The 22822-nt window shown below is 56.4% G+C and overlaps 1 protein-coding gene across 2 annotated transcripts in view; it reads right to left on the minus strand.

The window, feature by feature from the left end:
• CELSR1 (cadherin EGF LAG seven-pass G-type receptor 1) overlaps nucleotides 1-22822 on the minus strand; it is a 138528-nt gene that overhangs the window by 42771 nt on the left and 72935 nt on the right. For both annotated transcript variants that reach the window (XM_047865869.1, XM_047865870.1), the window contains exons 4-6: nucleotides 18819-18934; nucleotides 18348-18436; nucleotides 324-481 (exon numbers count right to left, since the gene is read on the minus strand). In XM_047865869.1, the coding sequence (XP_047721825.1) occupies nucleotides 324-481; nucleotides 18348-18436; nucleotides 18819-18934 (363 nt within the window). The remainder of the gene's footprint in view (nucleotides 1-323; nucleotides 482-18347; nucleotides 18437-18818; nucleotides 18935-22822) is intronic.

Below are 22822 nucleotides of genomic sequence, written 5' to 3' on the forward strand. Positions count from 1 at the left end.
CGTGCCTGGTGGATTGAGGCCAGCGATCCCACGGTCTCTGGGGTCATCAAGCCAGCCGTCACAAGCCAGGCCGTTCGGGGTTGGTCTGGCCATTACTTTCGGCAGAACTGATGAGAGGACTTATTCTAGAAGGTTCTAACGTGTCAGAGGGAAGGTGCCCCAAACAAGGGGAGGGAATCTGACTCCAGCCTGGACGGGGCCTGCCAGGCCGTGGGGCCCCAGGTGCCCTGCCTCAGGGTCCCGCCCTGGACGACCCTGCTGGGAGCAGCCGTCACAGGGGGTGACTGCCTGGGCCTCCCCCGCCAAGCCCCGGGGATGCTCACTTCTTGGAGCCGCTCTGTGTGCCCTGGGCAGCGCAGCTGTAGTTCCCGACGAGGCCGCCAAAGCGCACAGCCACGGCCGTGTCACAGTCGTCCACGGTCACCACGGCCACCTTCTCTCCAGATGGCCCGTGGGGCAGGCCCAGGCGGCCGATGTTGGGCTGTGAGAACAGAAAGCACAGAAGGCATGAGTGCGTCCCCTTCGAGCGCCCGCGGTGGGCTCACCAGCGCCAGCACATGCCTCCCGTCCGCAGGGGATGAGGACGTGGCCAGGCCACGTGTGGACGGCCTTGTTTTAAATTAGTTCCCCCAAAGCGGCTGTACTGGGGAGCCCTGAAATTCACATCCTTCCCAGAGCTTCCGAATGTGCCCTTATTTGGAAATGAACGGTCTGCAGGTGTAATTAGCTAAGCAGGGTCACACCACAGCAGGGGGGGGACCCTGATCCGATGTGACCGGTGACCTTGCAAGGCAGGCCCAGAGACAGACACACGGGGAGACGCCACGTGGCAACGGAGGCAGAGACAGAGTGCTGCGTCGGCAGGCCAAGGAGCACAGGGGCTCCCCGGCACCACCGGGATCTGGGACCGTCCCCTGGTACCCGCTGACAGAGCTGGGCCCTGCGGACACGGTGACCGCGGCCTTCTGGCCTCCATTACCGTGTTGTCCTAAGCCACCTAGTTTGTGGTATTTTGCTACAGGAGCCAACGCCAAAGCCCTGGGACGCCTCGGACACACGCCTCCCGAGCGGGCTCCTGCTCACCCCTCCATGTTCCTGGAGCGTGGACCCCCAGGTGCTCCCGGTCACTCCTGGGCCCAGGGGCCACTCCTCGTCCCGGAGTGACCCTCCCATGCCCTTTACTGGCCCCAAAGTCAACCACCCTTCATGCCCCAAGGCCAAGCCCCACTTGCCTCCTAAGCCTCCCCCCTCGGCCGTCCCTGCGGGCCTCACACACAGTCTCCCCACCTAGGGCTGGTTACAAGAATTCCTCTGGAATCGGTGACTTGGGGGGTAACCGGCTCACTTCTGGAAGAAGCAGGTTCCCTTCTCAAGGAAGCTGTGGTTAGTGTCCAATGACAGTAACACCCAGCCGGCCCCGCCCCTGTCCCCGGGCGTCCCCCACCGGTCTCCTGGACTGTCCCTCAAGGACACTGAGCACGTCCACCCAGACAGCCCTCGGACATCCTTCCAGCGCGAGGCCGGGAGCCTGACAACGTGAGTGTGCGGGTCTCAAAGTTCCAGAAATATAGCAGGTGGCCAGAGGGCTGGTACGGGCTGGGCCAGGCAACCTTCCCCGTCTGTCCAACCCTCAGACAGATGGGTGGCTGGTGGTCCGCGTAGTGCCACCAGGCCTCCCAGTCGGCACACGGCTCCCTCCTCCCCACAGACACACGCCTTCTCCAGCCCTCAGCAATCCTTCCCATCACCCCCAAAACCAACAGGCCCAGTGTCCCCACTTGAGAGTTCTGGGATCCGCTTGTGTTTATAAGACGATACAAACTTGTATTTCTTTACAACAGTATTGGAAACGAGGAGCTGTAAACATAATAGAGGATTAACTAAATCACCTCCGTACCTCTTAATAGGAAAATAACAACGACACAGTGGATGCCAAAAGAAATCTTCAGGTTTTCAGAGGAATAAAGAAGCATCCATTCGATGGGGCACACTGGACCAGAAGGCAGGACAAAGAAGCTGCTGGTAACAGGAGCTCAGCCAGGTGGCCACACCGTGTGATGCCAGGGGGTGCCCTGTTCACCCTGGTGGTGCCCCCCCCAACCCTGTCCCAAGTTGGGCAGTGCACAGCCTGCACCACTGTACATGGTGATGCCGGGGAAGCCTACCACTCCCTCTTGGCCAACCATCTGACTGCACAAGGCCTGTCACTGAACCTCAGTTTCCCTGTCTTTAAGAAATACAAATATTAGAATACCTGTCCTCACTATGTTACAGCGACGTCAAGAATGACATTAAATGAGATACACGAGTCTCCTGGAAAGCCTTCTTCGGTAAATCTAATGCCACCCGGTATCCTGGTTCCTGGATAAGCTTCTTCAGTTTCTTTTACACCAGTTGATGATCATGAGACCTGATAAGCTCCATCCTTAAAGATTTCGCTTTTGGTTATTCAAGTCAGATGAGTATAAAAAATAATCGGCTTGCTCGCGCTGTTACAGCAGCCCGCTTTGGAAAACAGGCACAAGTGCCTATTATAGGACGCTTAAGTGTTAGCTGCCATCCCTGGGGAAGAACCGTCCCCAGGCTGTGTGGCCCTGAGTTATCTTTAACGTATAATCTGCATTTTGGGGGGATGGGCGGGAGACGTCTCTGGAGACGAAAATGGCATTTACACTTGCAAAGCTCTAATGAGGCAGAGCTCCTGTTTGCAAAACCGCAAACCGGCTCAGAGCTTCAGGATCCACGCGGGATGGGGGGGAAAACGAGGCAAAGACTCCCCCCTCCACCTCCTGCAAAAATCAACCTTGGTATTTAGAGCAGCCCACCCTTACGACGGGCTTCAGGGGCGCCTGGGGGGGCTCAGGCGGTTGAGCGTCCGACTCGTGACCTCAGCTGGGATCATGATCTCACGGTTTATGGGATCAAGCCCCACGTTGGGGTCTGTGCTGAGCGTGGAGTCTGCTTGGGATCGTGTGTCTCCCTCTCTCTCTGCCCCTCCCTTCTTGTTCTCTCTCTCTCTCTCTCAAAATAAATCAACTTAAAAACAAAGAGAGATTTCAAAACCTGGTGTTACTTCATCAAAGCAGCAAGTGCGACTTTTAGGAGAACAGACAGTTTCCGATAAACATCGTCCAACACCTGCTTCTCGATTCCTGCTCCCGGACCAGGGGCCGTCAGGTCGGAAGCGAAGGCCCTTTCGGCCACAGAACCACACATTCTCAGATTAAGAACTGAAAGGGCCAGCAGGGGAGACACAGTGAAGTGCCTGGGAGAACCCCACCATCCCGCCCCTCCCGAGGCTGCCCCAGAACACGCAGCACGAGGGACAGCGACCTAACACGCCCACCAGCCTGCTTAACGCACGTGATGACAGCCACCGCACGGTCAGCCCCGGCGGGAGAACACCAAGAGAGCATGGGGGGCGGCCATCGTACAGGAAATCCGTACGGCAGGGGACTTGAGACGCACGACTTACACACAGAGGTTAAAGGACCTGGCAACGCCCGCTGCTGGGGACAGACCCGAGACACTTACAACAGAGACCCCCACAAAAACCCGCTCACTGGTGTTCACGGTAGTGCTGCTCACGAGAGCACAAAGGCACAAACAACCCAAACGTCCGGCAACAGAAGAACGGATAATCACAACGTGGCCTCTCCATTCCACCGAAGTTCGATTCAGCCTTAAACGAACAAAGAATTGACACCAGCCACCGACCGGATGAACCTCCAGGACATGATGCCGAGGGAAAGCAGCCACCAAAGCCCCCTCTTGTAGGATTCCATTTCCAAGAGATGCCCAGAAGGGGCAAGTCCATAGACAGGAAGCAGGCATGGGGGGTCGGGGGCTGGGGGGAAGTGGGAGAGACCGCTGGTGGGTACAGAGTTTCCTTTCAGGGGGCCAAAGATACTTCCCATCTTGACGGAGACAGCGGGCTGCACGACGTTGCAAATGCACCAAGTGCCACAGAGTTGTTCACTTTATTATTACTTTTCTTTATTTTACTTTTTAAAGTGTATTTCATTTTGAGAGAGAGAGAGAGAGAGAGAGAGAGAGAGAGAGACAGAAAATGAGTGGGGAGAGGGGCAGAGAGAGACGGGGACAGAGGGTCTGAAGCAGGCTCCGTGCTGAGAGCAGAGAGCCCAACGTGGGGCTCGAACCCACAAGCCGTGAGATGGTGACCGGAGCCGAAGTCGGACGCTCAACCGACTGAGTCACCCAGGCGCCCCCCGAGTTGTTCACTTTAAAACGGTTCATTTTGGGGGGCGCCTGGGTGGCCCATTCGGTTGAGCGTCGGGCTTCGGCTCAGGTCACGATCTCACGGTTCGTGAGTTCGAGCCCCGCGTCGGGCTCTGTGCTGACAGCTCGGAGCCTGGAGCCCGCTTCGGATGCTGTGCCTCCCTCTCTCTCTCTCAAAAATAAACTTCAAAAAAATAAAACGGTTCATTTCATGTGATGTGAGTTTCATCTCAACAAGAAAAAAAGCCAGTTTTCTGGACGGGCCTCCACCCTCCTCGACCCCTGTGGCCACCTCTGGGAAGCGCCATCCCCATTTCTGTCTCTAAAGCGGGGATGACAGTGCGTGGCCTTCCTGCGGAGACGGTCACCGGCAGGGAAACGCGTGACAGAGGGAAGGTGCTCGGTCGGGGTGGGCCGCGCGCACGTCACCGCACAGGCAGCCGTGACGGGGCAGGACGGAGAAGCGGAACAAAGACAGCAGCAGGTGCATCTGATCTGGGCTCAGGTCATCTGTTCTCGCCCGGGGAAGACAACGCGCGTCCCCTCCCGCGCGGCCGGCACGTCGGCGGAATCCCCAGCGGGAAGGAAATCGGAGGGCCGTGGAAGCACCAGGCTTACTTCTGTGCGTCCACCCGTCGCGTTTGAAAAAGACAAAGCAGTCTGAGCCGCTCGTTCGGGGCGCTGACGCGGGGATCGGGCACAGGCAGAGGAGAGCGCGCTGAGACTCTGTGCGCACGGAAGGGAGCACAGGGCCGAGAGAAGACAAAACGAACAGCCCGGATGCTCCTAAGAATTGTTAAAAGTGTGCCACCCGTTTGCACAGAAGAAAAACACCCGGGAGATAGAGACGCCTCGTGGCAATGATTCTCACAACCAAAGGGGCTGGACACAGGCTGGGCGAAGGCTGGCGTCCCCCAAACCGAAGTCACCACTTAAGGTCCTGTCCCTCTTCCTTTCCCTTCAATTTATTTTCTGCGCTGGGTGCAGACCCTCCCCCACGCTTCCTTCCAGATGCTCTAGAGCAGCCGGTGGAGATTTGCCTGCGTGTACAAAAGCGTCTGGTCCTTACAAAGCGCTCACGTTTCTACAGCCTTTTAACCCGCTGCAAACAATTCCTCATCGGGGAGGCGAGTGGGGTTCAGTTTCAAATGTGGGCTGCAGGGGAAGGCGGCGCGGGGGCTCCTCGAAACCAGATACCTGGAGCGGCCAGGCTTGGGAACGGAGTGGATTCCCGCTCTGTGTCAGGAACGACCAACCGAAGTTTGCACCAGAGAATTCACATGCAGCTGGGCTGCGGGAACGTCGCGAGAAGTCAAAACGCAGCCTCGGACGCGTACCCCGCCGTCGCTTCTCAAACACGGCGAGGTTCAGACCGGACGGGAGGGCTTGCCGAACACAGCCCCACCGACCCAGGCTTCCAGGATCCACGCCAAATTCCTCAGGAGCCTCCCCGCGGGGCTTTGCGTGAACTCCGCTCAACCACCAGACCGCGAGCCTCAGCTTCGCCGGTAACACGCGGGTGTGAACTGGGTCTTGCCCCCCGGGCGGGCCGGGACCGCCTCCCGGGACACCTGCTCTCTGGTCAGGCCTGCACACGGGAGCTGTGGACCCCAGGGCAGTGCTGCTGGCCAGCCTACAGGGATCCACGTGCAACGGTGCACAGGAAAGGGGCAGTGGGGGAACATGGGAAGGACAGGCTAAGGGACCCGGCGGCTTCACCCCGACGTTCCCACCGCTTGCGGTCGCCTCGCGTGCCCAGTCGTACTGAATCCCACGACAGGGCGCGGCCACGTCAGGCACAGTGAGCGGACTCACCTGCGCCCCGGATCTGCCACGGAAATGTGCGAGGAACCCAAGAGCGACACTGACTAGACCAGCTTCCCCAAGGTGACAGAACTGGCCAGGCGTCTTCGGACCTCAGCACACGTTTCGGCGTCTCCATGAGGACAAAATGGCTTGTTTGCCGAGAACCGGGCTGCCTCCCCTCGTGGGGCCGGTGTGAGCGGCCCAGGGCCTGGAGGCGGCCCCGAAGCCATGGCTCACTCCCCTGTTCTACCTCATCTGCCCTGGCAATTGGGGTGGGGGGCTGGGGCCTGTTCAGCAGCTTTAAGAAGTCGACTAAATTGCCAGCCGAAACTCCGAGTTCTCCCAAAATTAAGTTGCAAAATGTATACTTCTTGAGTTGAATATTAAGGACAAAAAGACAGGGGGGCCTGGGTGGCTCAGTCGGTTGAGCATCCGACTTTGGCTCAGGTCACGATCTCACGGTTTGTGGGTTCGAGCCCCGCGTCGGGCTCTGTGCTGACATCTCGGAGCCTGAAGCCTGCTTCCGATTCTGTGTCTCCCTCTCTCTGCCCCTCCCCCACTCATGCTCTCTCTCAAACATAAACATTAAAAAATTAAAAAAATATATATATCTATATATTAAGGACCAAAAAAGCCCAGACATTTTGGGCTTTTTTTTTCCGTAAAGATGCCGGAAACCTATTCCTGGGGACACAGCATCCCCCGCCCAGGGTACGGGCAGCAAATGGCTGCCTGCACGCCTGATGGGACATCAGGCAGGTCACTTCCTGGCCGCCAAGTTCCTGCCCACAGTGAGGCTGAGGAGGGGGCAGGCGCTCCTGACTCCCTCACCTGCTAGTGACCTGGTGTGGATTACGTACCAGTCCCAGCCGGGCAGCTCCTCCCGGAGAGCCGCCAAGTTCTCAGCTACCCGCTCTAGGGTCACCGGGGAGCAAAACGGAGAAGTGGATCCGAACCCCTCTGCAGCATGTATCTGGGGCTGGCCTGGCTGCCCCAACGTGAGGCCCAGCTGGGAGGGCCTGAGGCCGGCGGGAGGACACGGGACAGCAGCGTCCGCAGCTCCCGACGAGTTCGCATCCTGACCCCACTGGGGAAAGTCCCCTGGCTGCCTTGCCCACCAGGCCCCTCTGTGAAGCAGGGGTGAAAACAGCGCCTCCCTCGTGGGACGAAACGCACGATGAACGCGAAGGCCGTGGCACCACCCCGGGCGCAAAGGGGGCGCTCCGCAGAGTTCGCGGCTGCCGCGCTGCTGGGCGAGGATGGGAAGAAGAGCCAGAAAACCGCGCAAAGGGCCGTTCTCCCTGTATTTTTGCTTCTGTAGGTTTTCCGGTGGTTTTAAAAAACCCACAAACTTCTTTTCACGCCTTTGAAGAAGAAAGGAGCGGTCAACAGCTTGCACGTGAACGCATCTCCAGGGAAAGCCTCGGATTCTTCTCCAGGGCTTGAACGCGGAGCGGCCAGAGCTCCGGGGTTCTTCCTTTGTTCGCTCTCCGAGAACGTGCTGGACTGGGCCAGCAGATTCCTCTTGTTTGGGGAGCGTTAAGAAGAAAAGATTTCCAACAAACGTCAGAATCCGCTGCTCGCTCTGGAGTTTCATTAAAAAAAAACATCACACCAGCGTCTTCTGTTTCTCGGGCAGGTGGTTAACTCCAGTCGACGCACGATTGTGGTCACAGGTAGAAGAGGAACCCTGTGCGTTTCTGACGGACGCACAACACTCGGGGGAACGTGGGAGCCGAGGGCTGGAAGGCGGCCTGCGTGCTCGGCACTCTATACAAATCGCCATCTCCTGAGGGCCCCTGATCTCCGTGGGGATGACTTTTGTTCTGGAAAAGATCCACGGGGCACGGTGCCAGCCGCTCACCAGCCCGACCCTTCACCGGACAAAAGCTCTTGGGGTCCGTGAGGGGGCCGGGAGCCTCTGCTGCAGTCCCTGCCGGCAGGGGGCAGGTCCCCCCGCTGCTCGGCCAGCAGGCCCCCCAGGTTTTCTGGGAGCCAGGGAGTTTGTGCAGATCTGCTCGGAGGCTGGTCTTTTCTCCGATGACAAATAAGAGGGCTTAAAATTGGGGTCCCCGGAGTTTAAACAGCACTTTCTTAAAAAGCTGCGGTAACGTTCCTTCTCTTGGGGGCTTTGCTCGACACGAACTGGGGGGAACCTTCAGGCACTAGATAAGAAGCTCACGTCACTCCGCATGTGGGATCCACACACCCGGGCCTGCTGGGGCACACGCAGAAGGGGACCCGGGCCCATGCGCAGGCTCTGCGCTCAACCCACTCCTCCCAGGAGAGAAAGGACGACAGCTCTTGGCAATGACCAGGTCACTTAGAATGCACGGATTTACAGGCCACAGGTCACCTTTCCAAAAAGCCACCTCAGACAAAGAGAGAAGAAGGGCTTATGGGAAACGTGCACACTCGCACGCACTCACATTCACTAACACGCGTGTGCATGCACACACACACACACACACACACACCTGCAAAGCCCTGTCTGCTCCTGCTGGGACCCTGACAGGCCCCTCTCAGTTCCCAGAGTCCAGACAGCAGCACAGAGACCCCACAGGCCCCTGGCTTCTCCCAAGGCCCCCAGGGTCAGGGAATCTGTGCTAGCCCTTGGATCCAAATTGCAGAAGGCAGAGCCCACGAGTGGGTGAGAGCCCCTGGACCCCAGCCCTGACCCTCCTGGCCGCACTCTGAGCCTCAGTTTCCTCCTCCTTCATGGGTGGACGTGTGGACCCCAGTTGGTAAATGTCCTCATCCGGGGGGTGGGGGCAGAGGTAAAAAAAAGGGAGGAAGCCTGGGAGGGGGAGGGGCGCCCGGGAAAGCTGGGACGGATGGAGGGCTGAGGCAGGCAGCAGGTGCAGGACAGTGACCGCCACGCGACCAGCAACCTGGGCAGAGGCGGGCTCTCCACACAGCCCGTGGACACAAAAGCCCCAGGGTGGGACTGTGCGTGTCCCGGGGAATCGGTATGTTTCCACAGCAGGTGGCTGCCTACCATCTGCCAAGGCCGTGTTTTGGAGAAGAAGCAGGCGACTTCCAGCCGCTGGGCCGCCCGCAGGCGGGGCCCCTCACCCCACCCGGACCCTCCCAGAGGCCACTCAGGGCACTGTTCTCTCCGCCCGCTGGCGTCCCTGGGAGGCACGACCCCTCCAGGCCCAGATGAAGGACAACGTGGTTACAGACACTGCCCTCCGATTTGATGGGCAAATGGAATGCACCTGTTATGCGAGCATGGCTGTTCGAGATTTATCGACTACCCACAGGGGCCGACACAGCGGAGGCCATTCCGGTCCCCGAGAAACTGGCTGTATCCGTGGAAACGCAGCCGGAGAGGAAACAAAAGCAGTCAAACTCCGGACTGGAGGCTCGGGATGAACGGGGTGACCCTGCCCAGAGTAAACCTTAACCACACGTCACTGTGCAGCTCTGTCCGTGGGAGAAGCAAAGCCAGTGTGATGCCACCCCCACCCCACCCCCCCGTGCGGGGTCGGCGACGACAGACCCCCACCTGGCCTCTCTCGTCTCCCACCTTGATGTCCTCGGCAACAGTTTTCCTAAACTTGTAAAACTTTGGCTTCTTTGTCTCGTACATTCTCTAAATCAAACGATTTTTTTAAACAGAAAGTTAAAAGGAAGAAAACAAAATTGGTTCGTAGTCCCATCACCCATCATTCCTGCTATACTCTTAAGAACACGTAAAACACGGGGGCGCCTGGGTGGCTCAGTTAAGCGTCGGACTTCGGCTCAGGGCGTGATTTCATGGTTTGTGGGTTCGAGCCCCACGTCGGGCTCTGCGCTGACGGCTTGGAGCCTGGAGCTGCTTCGGATTCTGTATCTCCCTCTCTCTCTGCCCCTCCCCTGCTTCTGCTCTGTCTCTGTCTCTCAACAATAAATAAACGTAAAAAAAAATTTAGAACGTGTAAAACACACAAAAAAAACCACAGAAAGGTACAAAATGAACACGAAACATACCGTTTTTATCATGTTTCTCCCCAAAGTTGTCCAGCATGTGGTAGGCTGTTTACAAAAGAGCCACAGCCAATGCGTCTGTCACAGAATCACAAGGAATAATAAACATCTGATGTTTTAAGACACCATGCTTTACGATGATTTGTGACCTAGCAGAAGTTTTCTGATACATGCTGTTGATGGGTTTGGGTTTTTTTGTGTGTTTTTTTTAGGGGGATACCCTTCAGAAAAAAAATATGCATATGCCAGCACATATTTTTTTCAAAGTACTTTTAAAGTTTACTATTTTTTAAAAATGTGTTTAAATGCTTATTCATTTTTGAGAGAGACAGAGACAGAGACAGAGTGCGAGCTGGGGAGGGGCAGAAAGAGAGGGAGACACAGAATCCGAAGCAGGCTCCAGGCTCCGAGCTGTCAGCACTGAGCCCAACACGGGGCTTGAACCCATGAACCGTGAGATCCTGCCCGGAGCCAAAGTTGGACGCTTAACTGACTGAGCCACTCAGGTGCCCCTAAAGGTTTTTAAAAGTAATCTCTATACCCGACGTGGGACTTGAACTCACAACCCCAAGATTAAGAGACGCAGGCTCCACCAACTGGGCCAGCCAGGTGCCCCATGTCTTTCAAGGTTCTTTTAGTCGAGCCTTTTGAGATAGTCATAGACATGCACATAACTGAGAAAAATAATGAGAGAGATCTGATGTGCCCTTTACCCGGTTTCCACCAACGGCAAACATCTTGCAAAACAGTAGAAGACTATCACAGAAGGATGGAGAATGTCCCATCACCACTAGGACCCCACCTGTGGTCCTTCCACAGACACACCTGCGTCCCTCCTGCCCCCACCTCGGCCCCGGAAAACTACTACTCTCTTCTCCAATTCAGTCCTTTTCGTTCTTTCCAGAACATTCTGTAAATGGGATCATGCAGTACCTAAGCTTGTGAGGCTGGCTTTTGTCACTCAGCATGTGTCTTTGCTGCAAGAACCGTGAGTCACAGCCCACGTTCCACGCAAGGGACGCACCACAGTCCGTTTAACCGTTCACCCACGGAGTCCAGTCCGGGACTGCTGTGAACACGTCATGTACAGGCTTCCGTGGGGACATGAGCTGCACGGGGTCATGAGATACACCAGCCTCTGGTGCCCTGTGCTGTCTTCATCTGGTTTTCATATCAGGGTACTACTAATGCCCCAGTGACCTGGGAAGCGTCCCCTCCTCTTCTATTTTTCTGGAAGGGATGTATAGAATTGGTGTCATTCTTTAAACATTTGGTAGAACTAACCAGTGAAACCATCTGGGCCTGGAGGGTTCATTTTGGGGAGTGTTTAAATGACAAATTCCAAGGGCGCCTGGGTGGCTTTGTCAGTTGAGCATCTGACTTCGGCTCAGGTCATGATCTCGCGGTTCATGAGTTCAAGCCCCGCGTCGGGCTCTGTGCTGACAGCTCAGAGCCTGGAACCTGCTTCAGATCCTGTGTCTCCCTTTCTCTCTGTGCCCTTCCCCCACTCTTGCTCTCGCGCTCTCTCGCTCTCTCTCTCTCTCAAAAATGAATAAAACGTCAAAAAAATTTCCTTTAATAAATGACAAATTCCATTTCTTGAACAGCAAGGTGGTCCAATTCTTTATTTCATACCGGGTGGGTTGTGGTGGCTTGCGTTTTTGAGAAATTGGACCCTTTTGTCTGGGTCCTAAATGCACATACAGAGGATTGCGTGTGGAATTCTTCCACTAACCACCAGTGTCTGCAGGGTCTGTGCTGATATCCTGTTTTATTCCTCACACTGGGAACTGTGTTGTCTCTCTTCTCTCGTCGATCTGGCTAGAAGGTGATCAGTGTTATTGATGTTTCCAAAGCTCTTTGTTTCATCGATTTTCTGTGTTTTTTTATTTTCAACTCCTCTGATTTCTGCTCTTTATTATTTGCTTCCATCTGCTTGCCTGCTTTGAGTTTCTTTTGCCAACTCACACGTGTGGAGAGCTTGACGGAATTAGGACACAGCCGACATTCAGCACAGTGACACCTGACACAGGTGTGAGCATGAAGGGTGCTCAGACCAGCAGGTGAAATATGAGGATATATGGGGGGTGGGGTAGAAAATAATAAAGCAAACATGGAAAAATGTCAATAACTGGGGAATCTGGTCAAAGGGAATGAGTTCTTATTTAAACTTTGCGATTCTTCCAAAAGTTTGCAATTTGAGATTAAAAAGTGTGCGGTCTACAACCAGGTCTTCAGTGTGTTTGTTACTGGAGATTCTTGAGGTGGAAGCTTAGATTATTGATTTGAGACTTTCTTTCTGATAGTATTTTTTTCAGTGCTATGAATTTTCCTCATGGTACTGCTTTAGCTGCATCCCGCATATTTTGGCATTTTGTATTTTCATTGCCTACAAATTCACAACAAGTTTTATAACAAACTTCCTTCCTTCTTTCCTTCCTCTACTTTCTGAATAATTTGATACATTAGCCAAATCTCCATCAAGGCCCCTTGTTCCTGGCACCTGTTGGAGTCAGTGGTACAGTCAGGCCCAGGGAGGGAGCGGCTTGCAAGGTGGTGGCCTAGTGGGCCAGCACATTGTTTAAATAATGGTGGAGTGAGAAAATAAATGGCAAGATTGAGGCTAATGGGAACAGGTTTCTCACTGAGAGAAGAGGGTTACAAACATGAAAGAGGAAAACACTAGAATGAGCCTACGTTGGATGGAATTTGAGGGTTTCAGCAAGTAGAGATGAAACAAACGTGAACTTCCGTGTGTGCATACAAGTCTGTGCACACACAACTACACACTGACACATGTCCCAGCTCTGCCTGTGAAAGAAATAGAGAGTGAGACGACACCCCGGCAGCACCAAGCACAGCTGGCACCCGAATCTTGGTTTCTAAATGCCGTTTGTCGCAAAAAGAATCCAGAGTTCTATGGATAAATGGCTGATTCCAGGGCTGGGGTTGAGGACCAGATAAGCCTGGAATGTCCTTTTGTGCCAACCAGCAAAGGCGCACTAATAAAAATGGCGAGGGGAGTCAAAAGGCCGGAGCTAGATACAGCTGGCCCTTACACCTGTGTCCCTTTGGCCAAATCTGAGGCACGGGCCAAACAAGAACTAATCTGAACATCGAATTAATGAAAAGGATAGATTATGGTCCATTGAGTAAGACAGGAATTTGTGAAACCATACCAAATATAAATGAATAGAAAGAAGAGAGAATTCCTTGTTCTAGCAAAAAGAAAACGTATACATTTGGAGAGCTTGACGGAATTAGAACACAGCCGACATTCAGCACAGTGACACCTGACACAGGTGTGAGCATCGAGGGTGCTCAGACCAGCAGGTGAAATATGAGGCTATGTGTGCGGGGGTAGAAAATAATAAAGCAAACGTGGAACAATGTCAACAACTGGGGAATCTGGTCAAAGGGAATATGAGTTCTAACTTTAACTTTGCGATTCTCCCGAAAGTTCCCAATTTGAGATTAAAAAGTGTGCGGTCTACAACCCGGCCTTCAGTGTGGTTGCTAAACCCATGAACAACATTCTTAGAGATCGTTTCCACGTCAGCACGCAGAAATCGACTTCGTTCCTCCTCACGGCTGCACCACCCTCTATTCTGCCAAATAACTTCTCCGCTTCCCTAAGTCGGACTCGGCAACAGAACTACGTGTCCCTTCTCATAAAAAACAACAGTTACCAGCTGCTGACATCTGCACCGTTTCAGAAAGCAGCACATGCCGATCACTCTCTATTAACAGCCGCTTTCCACCCTTCTGGACACCTCTCCCAAGGACAGGCTCTTGGGGGGCTCTAGCCCAAACAACACAAGCCCCACACCTCCCCTGCCTGGCCCAGTGCTTGCTGGAGGGGTGGGGAGGGGCGAGGTCATGGAGGCCTACTTGTCAGCTCAAGGAAGGTGCTCACTGCTCCTTCTCTGTCCCTCCTCCTCTTCCCTCTCCTCCCCTCCCTCCTCCTCCCTCTTCCCTCTCCCTCCCCGGTCTCTGGAACAGGAGCTCCCAGGTGATGGCTTTACCCCTTCTGTGCTCTGTACATCAGGGAGACCAGGCAGCCACAACCCCAAGGCCACACAGGTGAACCACAGGGGGTCTGTAGGAATGACCCCCAGGAGGGCTCCCATCAAAACCAGCCTGACACAAGGCTCTGGGCAGAAACCCTTGGGTTTTCTGGAGCACTCCGTGAAGCAGAGGGAGACCCCCACCCCGAGCCCAGGGAGCAGCATGTGGGGTCACTCCTCTGCACTGCCCCGCACATCACCCACTCCCTTCGAGATTCCTGGAGGTTAATGTGCGGCTCAGGCCCAAGAGCTTATGAGTGACTTCCAGAAACACAGGGCAGGGTCCTGACGACACCCAGCAGCCCCTTTCCCCAAGGTCATGGAAATCTCAAGCACTTGGATGCTCTGCCCAATCAGAAGGAGAGAATACTGATGCTGGAGGGGGTTTCCATTTAACTCGAGCCCTCCTTTCTTGATGAAAATACTTTCCGGGCTTACTAAAGGCAGCCCACGTCATCTCAGAATGGCCCCGAGCCAGCACGGGCCAAGCCTACCCAGGACCGTGTGGCCAGCCCAGCCTCAAGGGACTCCACCGTCCCATCCAGGTGGGTACGGCCGGCCAACGCATCAGTTCCCCTGCTGAGGCACCTGTGGGGACACCTGACAATAGACGGAAACAATTCTGGTTGTCACAACGAGGGGGTGCTGCTGGCACCTAAGGGATAGAAGTCAGGGGCACTGCTCAACACCCTTCGGAAACAAAGAATGAGGCGCTAATGACAGGCGTCAATAGTCCCGAGGTGCGGACACCTACGTAACATGCCTCACGTCCTCCTCAACCCCTTCTTTATCCTACATCAAAGCCCCCAGCGGATCTGGCCCTGTCTGACCACCACTCACCACCCACTCTCTCCTCGAGCCCCATGCCCCAAACAGGCCACCCTGCCTGATGTGTCCCAGGAGCGCGCCTCCCTGGCACGTCCGTGTCTGCCCAGTCTACACGTCTGTGCAGACTCCCGGGGCGCACAGCTGGCTTGGGCGGACACCCCCTGATGCCACCGTCAAGGCGGACATGAGCCATCCTGGTTTCCCCAGGACCATCCTAAACCTCTCATTAACAAGGGTCTATGCCCGCAGCCCCGGCGGAGGGATCCTGGGGCACGGCGAGGGGCCTCGATGTGACCCCTGCAGACACCCAGCACGACAGCAGGCCCGTGCTCAGGGATCCAGTGCCCCCTTGCACAGAATCCTCCGCAGGAACAGCAAAGAGATGAGACGCCCACGTGAGAGCCGTGTCCACAGGGAGCCTGAGTCTCCCCACCCCGCGGCCACCCCGCGGCCAAACCCGAGTTTGGAACAAGGCGTCATTTCCAAATACTCTGCAAACCTCTCCCATCAGGTGCGTTTGTTCTTCTGCGAGTTGGCGGTGCAAACGTTTATCCTCCAAGAGGGCCTCGGAAACAATGCACGTCCGCGACAGAGTCAGGAGTGAGGATCACAAATAGTCCAGACCAGCCCTGAACCTCCGCAGGGGGGGGTGCGGGAGGGGCTCCGCCGAGCTTGACAAAGTTCAACATGCCTGTGCAAAGAGGCTGCTTTGGAAACACCTTTCCAGAAAAGAGTCCAGTGTACCTTCCTTTCACGGAAGGTGAATTGCAGACCTTCTCGTCTACAACGTCATCAAGCGGAGAAAAAGTAAACTGACTGCCTGCTCTCTGCATGGGAGGCCGACCCTACGACCTTATCAAGGGCCTGCTGTGTCCGGCTTCTGGCTGGCTTTGGCCAATGGGAGCCCAACAGATCAGGGGGAGGGCAGGGCGAGCTGTCAGGAGAGCCTCTGCGGAAGGTCACTGCTCCATGTAAGCGGCTTCTCTCCAGGACTCTTGTCCTTCTGGGCTCTGCCGTCCCCTTGTTCCTCCAGGCCTGAGGGGAGCCACGGCCACAGCCCCGCTGCGGCCACCAGTCCAGGGTCCCACACTAGCCCTGCTGGGACCATCCTGTTTGAGGGTTCCCTGCTTCCTGCCTGATAAAAAGGCCCAGGCGGATTCCCAGGCCCCCACGCCCCCTGCAGACTTGCGGAGGGTCCGTGGGGGCCAGGGGGTTCCCACGCAGGCAACGCAGAGCAGACCCGCCTGGGAGAAACAGGAGGGAGGGCGTGTGAACCAGAGCGAGGGGCGGGACTCTCCGCCATCCTACCCTCCCTGACTGCCCTGAATTATTCAGATACATTGTCTTGTAAATGGGGTGCGGGTGAGGGGCCCGTGGCTGAGCCGCTCTCTCGGGAGACCTGTGGCCTGCAGGTGAGGCCTCACCGAGGACCACAGTCGGCAAGGACCACAAAACAAGGGGCCAGAGGGCAGAACAACCAGCCCCTAGGGTCCATTTTCTGGGTTGCCTTCACCCCTTATCCCCGGGGGCGTCCAGCCCTCTCGCCCCTGCAAACAAATGTGTCTACCCCTGGCCGTGGGCCACTCAGATCGTTGCTGCATCTGGAGAAGAGCCTCGGGCAGCGAGACAAAAAATACCCGCCCCCCCCCCACACTAGACAGAGGTGCATCATCTCTGTGAACACTTCCCCGACTGTGTGGCCCGCAAACCCCACAAAGGAGGCCTTAAGATAGAAGTGAAAACTGCTGGGTTCCCTCCATCGAATAACCTCGGGCAGGAGAGGAAACAGCTGAGCTCCAGGAAAGGAAAGGCCTAATCCTGGCGCTGAGGGTCTGGCTCAGCGGCACATTGCTGCTGAAAGGCCGGCCTTGGGAACGGAAGGGGCGGGTTGCCGGGGACCCACCTCTGCGTGCCTCCTGGAGGGAGGCTCCTTCCTCCGGGACGTGCCGGGGGCTGCCTGGCTGTGGTGTTTACCAGCTGGCTGCCGGCAGGCAGGCCCCCGGTGGGTGCTCCCTATGTGCGGGTGGCGGCCAGGGATGGTGCAGTAGGGCACGGGCAGGGGCAGCCAAGTCAGCGGTCCCGACCCCGCCCAACTGTGACACACTGTTGTTTGGGCCATCGGCAGAGTCCAGAACTCGCTAAGTGCAGGCACTCTGATGGGGATGCCATGCCCGGCAAAGCCCCGCAGCCAAAAGCCTTCAGCCGGGTCTGGTGGGGGAGGTGTGTTCCCACACAGGCAGGAAAGAAAATGCACCAGGTACGTGGTCTTTGCTCCCCTGACAGAAGCACGGGCTCTGGGGGGGGGGGTCCCCTCGGCCCACTCTGACCGGCTTGCACCCTTAGCTGGCGCTCAGCCCCCATGATCGCTGTTGGACGCAGGAAAGCTAGCCAGAGTACATGAATGGAGAAGCCAGGGGGCGTGTCTCTGTCCACCTGTCTGTCCTGCTGGCTGGAGCAGATTCAAGCAGGCAGAAGGGTCCCTGGGCTCGGAGGGGTCGTGCCCCACGGGGCACAGCCCCGTCCTCGGGGGCTCCTGACCCCCCGGGACACAGGGGCACAAGTCTCATTATCTGTGCCCAAGAGAAGGCTGCTGTCTCTCGCCCACCCTCGGTGGGAGGCGCCCTGGAGTTTCCCAGGAAAGAGAAAAGCGGCTTGCAAACGCTACAGCCATGGAAAGTGGGGTAGTTCTGATGAAAGCGCTCAACACCCTCTTTCCTTACAAGCCAGGAAACGGCAAAACAAAACGAAACCAAACTGCCCACACCCCCACAGCATCTCCTCCACCTTCCTGACTCTCGGGTTACATCCGGGTACGAACGGACAATCTTGGCTTTGGAGCCGTGTTTGAATGGCCTGCAATTTAGGCCACCGGAGCCACCGGCAATGACCCGAGCCAAAGCAGCAGCAACGAAGAAACTCTTTCCACGCCTCCCTCCACTGCAGGGGGACCTCTGGGGGTCCCCGAGTCTCCCCGACCCCAGCACAGGGCTTGGGGACACTTACACAGACCCTCAACAAACACCTCCTAAAGAACTTTTTCAGCCAGTATATACTTTTTAAATTTCGGAGTATAAATGACTTCAGACAGGGGCGCCTGGGTGGCTCAGTCGGTTAAGCGTCCGACTTCAGCTCAGGTCACGATCTCGCAGTCCGTGAGTTCGAGCCCCGCATCGGGCTCTGTGCTGACCGCTCAGAGCCTGGAGCCTGCTTCTGATTCTGTGTCTCCCTCTCTCTCTGACCCTCCCCCGTTCATGCTCTGTTTCTCTCTGTCCCAAAAAAATAAATAAACGTTAAAAAAAAAATTAAACAATAAATGAATGAATGAATGAATGAATGAATGACTTCAGACAGAAGAGCTGCTGGGGCCCAGCCACTGGTCGCCCAGGCTGGTGGGAAGCGATGTGTGTGGGGGGGAGGGGGGGCACCCCGTCCTACCTTGTTGTAATATTGCACCTGCACCGAGTGCCAGCGCCCGTCACTCACGCCCCCCGGGACCTGCGGGGTCACCGTTGTGGTAGCCTCACCTGCGGGTGGGGGAGTCCAGAGAGAGCACAGGTTAGCGGGCCACAGACGAGACAGCCTGGATCGACGTTCTCTGCCAACAACGTGGGTGACGACGTGCTTCACGGCTCTTTAAATAGTTCCAATCTACAGATCAGATGCCCAGCGGTTCCCCAATGTCTGGAACCCCGAGCCGGGCCTTCCGTCTTTTCAGCATCATAAATAACACCGCCATGAACACCTTCGTGCGTTCCACATTTCCCCCCACAGGACAGATCCCCAACAGGACCAGGGCATGGGCAGGGAGCACACTTAAAGGTGCTGCAAAGGACAAGGGTAGTTTCAAGCGACAGAGTGCCCGTGAAGGGCTCAGAGAGCGGCTCCTTCCTGGGGAGGAGGCCCCACCTGCTGAGAAGGTGAGCTGCACCTGTTCGCCCACAATCTCCAGGGCGATGAAGTCATGCTTCTCGTTGAAGCGGCCATTATAGAGCAGCAGGGCGTTCCTCTCTTGGGTGGCAAACCTGTGGGGCCAAGCAGAAGCACGTCACAGGACGAATGGCCCCGCACCGAGGGGCCGCAGACGGCCTGGGGCAGGGGAACGACGCGGCACGCCCAGCCGGCAGAGGGCGAGAGCGTGGGGACCAACTCAGGAAAGACTCTCGTCCCCGGGAAACTCATTTTTCTCATCAGGAGTCGGCGACCCATAAAACCTGCTTGGCGATGTTCTTTTCCGGGAATAGCAAAGCAGATACCACAGAGGAATCTGGTTTCCACGGCCGGGAGAACAGGAAAAGAGGACATCTGAACCGTGTCCTAGGAGGACGACGCAGCCACTGCACCAGTTAGAGGCGTGTGAACAGAAACACGTGTGGTGCAGGGGCGCCTGGGGGCTCAGTCGGGTGGGCGTCCGACTTTGGCTCAGGTCATGATCTCACGGGTGGTGAGTTCGAGCCCCGCGTCGGGCTCTGTGCTGACAGCTCGGAGCCTGGAGCCTGCTTCTGATTCTGTGCCTCCCTCTCTCTCTGCACCTCCCCTGCTTCCATTCTCTCTCTCTCTCAAAAATAAATAAACTTTAAAAAAAGAAGAAGAAAAAAAAAAGAAACACGTGTGGTGCATGTTCTGTTACTGGAAACGTCCCTGTGCACGTTCCTCAAGGCAATACCACCCAGCAGGGAGGCTGGTGGTGATGACTGCCTCAGGGCCTTTGTCCCTAGTCTCCACCGCCATTTCCCTGCACTCCCAAACACTACCCCCTCCCTGCCCCAGGGCCTTTGCACCTGCTGTCCGCCCCCCAACAACCTTCCCTGGCTCCGCAGATCTCTCAGGAGACACTGACTGCACTTTCTGTAAACTTCATTCCATCTACATGGTGCCCCGACCCGCTCAAATCTATCACATCACTTAGTCTATTTCTGAAGTTATGCTGTTTATTTATTTGTGTGTAAGAGCTATGATCTTTAAGGGAAGGAACTGACTCTCACTCACTACTGCATCCTGGAGCCCCAAACAGGGTCTGGTCCATATAAGTGCTTAATAACGACGTGCTAATAAACAAACGAACGGATGAAAGCATGATTGGAAACCAGAGGGGTGAAACTGAACAGACCTGCCCGACTTCAGGCATCTGAAGAGTTAGAAACCACTTATTTGGGGCCACCTGGGTGGCTCAGTTGGCTAGGCATCCAACCGTTGGTTTCGGCTCAGGTCATGATCTCATGGCTTCGTGGGTTCGAGCCCCGCTTGGGATTCTCTCCCTCTCTCCCTGCCCCTCCCCCACTTGCACTGTCTCTGTCTCTCAAAATAAATAAACATTAAAAAAAAACCCACATGTCAACAAGATGTAAACATTCTCAGAGATCTTTCAGCCAACCCCGGGGTCCCAAGAAGGCCAGCTCGACCAGACCTGGGGCACCTCCCAACACCCTGGTTACAGAGAACCTAGAACGTCTCCTATAGGAACCTGGGAACTGTTTCCTGAGCGAGCTCCATGTCTGTCTCACCGGAGATTAAGTGGGGGAAATTATTTCCTTTGATCCAAGGTTGGATTATCTGTTTTCAAGCAGCAAGAGTGTGGGACCCTGCCTCGGGCATCTGACCTCAGCCTTTCCTTTGAGCTCCTTAAAACGATCAGGTCCCGTCCACATCTTGACCTCCCCCTCTGTTTACAACATCAGCAAGATCCAATGACACGGTAGAGAAAACCCCCGCACAGCGAAGGGGATGCTTTGGGTCTGGGGGGAAACAGACAGAAGAAGGGCACGGATTACGGACAAGACGGAGACAGACCCCTGGGTCACGCCTGATCCTTGCCGGGCAGGCGGCTCTGCCGTGGGTTTCTCCTTGGACCAAGGTGGGCGTCGGTACGAGGTGTTCGTGTCCAACGGCCCTGCATGCCCCCCGCCGCTCCGAGCTGGCACCCAGAGGTCTCCCGCTGGACACAGAGCCCTAACAAGAGACCCAGGGCCAAGGGGAAGGTCTGGACACGGCAAGACAAGGAGGAAAGACCAGAAACAGAGACGGAGACGCGGCGAGGGGCCGGGGAAGAGGCCAAGAACACAGGATGGGGGCAGGGGGTGGAGGACGAGGAGGAAGACGCCCCACTCCACCTTTCCCACGGGGTGTCCACCCCGAAGCACGGCCCCCAGAGCGTAGCTGCTTTTCTGCTCAAGTTCTGGGAGGACTTCTCGGGATTTTTGCTTCCGAAGCCATTCCCTAAAAAACTCCTCACTGATTCAGCGGCGCCCTGACGCCCTGGCCGTGGCCACGCGTACGGCAAACTGCCCATAAGTTGCTGGCAAACGGAATCAGCTAAAGACACCAAATCTGACAAGCAAGAGGACATCAATCACATTACGTTACCCGGACATTGATCAAATGCTTCATTTCTCAGATTCTCCCTGAGTCTGGAGCCAACAGACTTCCTCTGTCGGTTTCCGGGCCTGCCCGCCTCCGGCACCGGCATTTCTGGTCCCCTTTCAGCTCAGCCTCCGACAGGGACCCTCTCCCCGCAGCTCACTCGCTGCCGGTGGTCGCGGCACAGCACGTGACTGAGGGCCATGGCTGTGCGGACGTCAAAGTCACAAGCCCCCAACCACCGCGCGTCACAGGCCAGGGATAACACGTGCTAGGTGACTCAAAATGCCTTTGATCGGGAGGGCGGACGCCCACAGGATGTGATGTTTTAAACATCAAGCCACACGGGGCACAGAGTGGCTGGGGACCCCACGGCAGAGCCCCAGTTTGGAAGGCTGTGCCCCCATGGTAGGCCTTCTGGGTGCAGGTCTTACGGGCTGAGGACAGAGACCCGGCATCCCGAGCGGGCACAGAGCCAGGATCCAGGGCCCGGCATCCAGGGCCCAGCTCGGCAGTCGGCATTGAGGGCCAGCTGCCCCAGACACTTCCTCTGCGCCCCCAAGCCCTCAGGCCACGCCCCAGGGAGGGACCCTCATCGGCCTTTCTACAGAATGTGGTGGAACCATGGCCCAAATAAAACAGGCAACAGCCTCAGAACTATGGGACTCCAAGTGACCCAAGCCTCGAAACGGCCTTTACAGTCAAAGGAAAACAGCCATCCAGGCCTGGAGGGCCAAGCGGAGCCCCATGTCCTGCCTCCCCAGAGCATGGTGGTGACAGGCGTGGCTCTCCGGGAGCTTGAGAGCAGGGAGTGGCAGCCAGGGACCCTGCCCAGTGATTTAAAGGTTTCAAAGAGGGAGGGTACCCACCCTGGAGACTTCAGCATGATAAACAAGCTGAAATCAGGACAAAAATCAGGATCAGGAAGTCGGGCCTGAGTTCCCACCCCCGACCAATGAGCTTGGGTGGAGAACCAGTTTAGGGGGAGAAGGTCCCAGCCACAGTGCAGAAAACCCACTGATAACTCAAGCCCCGTGTGACAGGGGGCAGGCCCAACGGGACTCAGGCTGACTCCGGCCAAGCTGACGAGTCCAGTGCCGTCACACCAGCTCACCAGGGAGAGAGGATGAGGCCAAGGCACTGGGGCCGGGGAAGGGAGAAGCGAAGTGGCCAAACAGGGGACAGGAGGACGAGGGCTCAAGGGGCTCGTAGGATGCGACAGGGTGAGAGGCGGGGGCAGAGGCCAAGGTGGGCCCTGAGCCGAAGGCAGCTCCGAAGAGAGGGGCTCCCGGGGGAGAGGTCGGGGAGCCTGAACCACATGTCCGGCGTCCCAGCCCTCCAGAGCTGGCTTTGCCCAGGATCTCCACATGATCGGGGAGCCTTTCCCAGCATGCATTTCTAGAGTCCCTCCCACTGGACTTGAAGATCCCTAAGGATGTGTCTAAAGTCTTTCTGATTCACCCGTTACCCAGAGCATCAACAAGCATGAGCTGAAGCAAACTGAGGGCACCGGCCCCAACCACGCTCACCGCTGGAAACGCACCGTGCGGCCCTCG

This window comes from Prionailurus viverrinus, chromosome B4 (assembly GCF_022837055.1).
Source record: "Prionailurus viverrinus isolate Anna chromosome B4, UM_Priviv_1.0, whole genome shotgun sequence".
Lineage (NCBI taxonomy): Eukaryota > Metazoa > Chordata > Mammalia > Carnivora > Felidae > Prionailurus > Prionailurus viverrinus.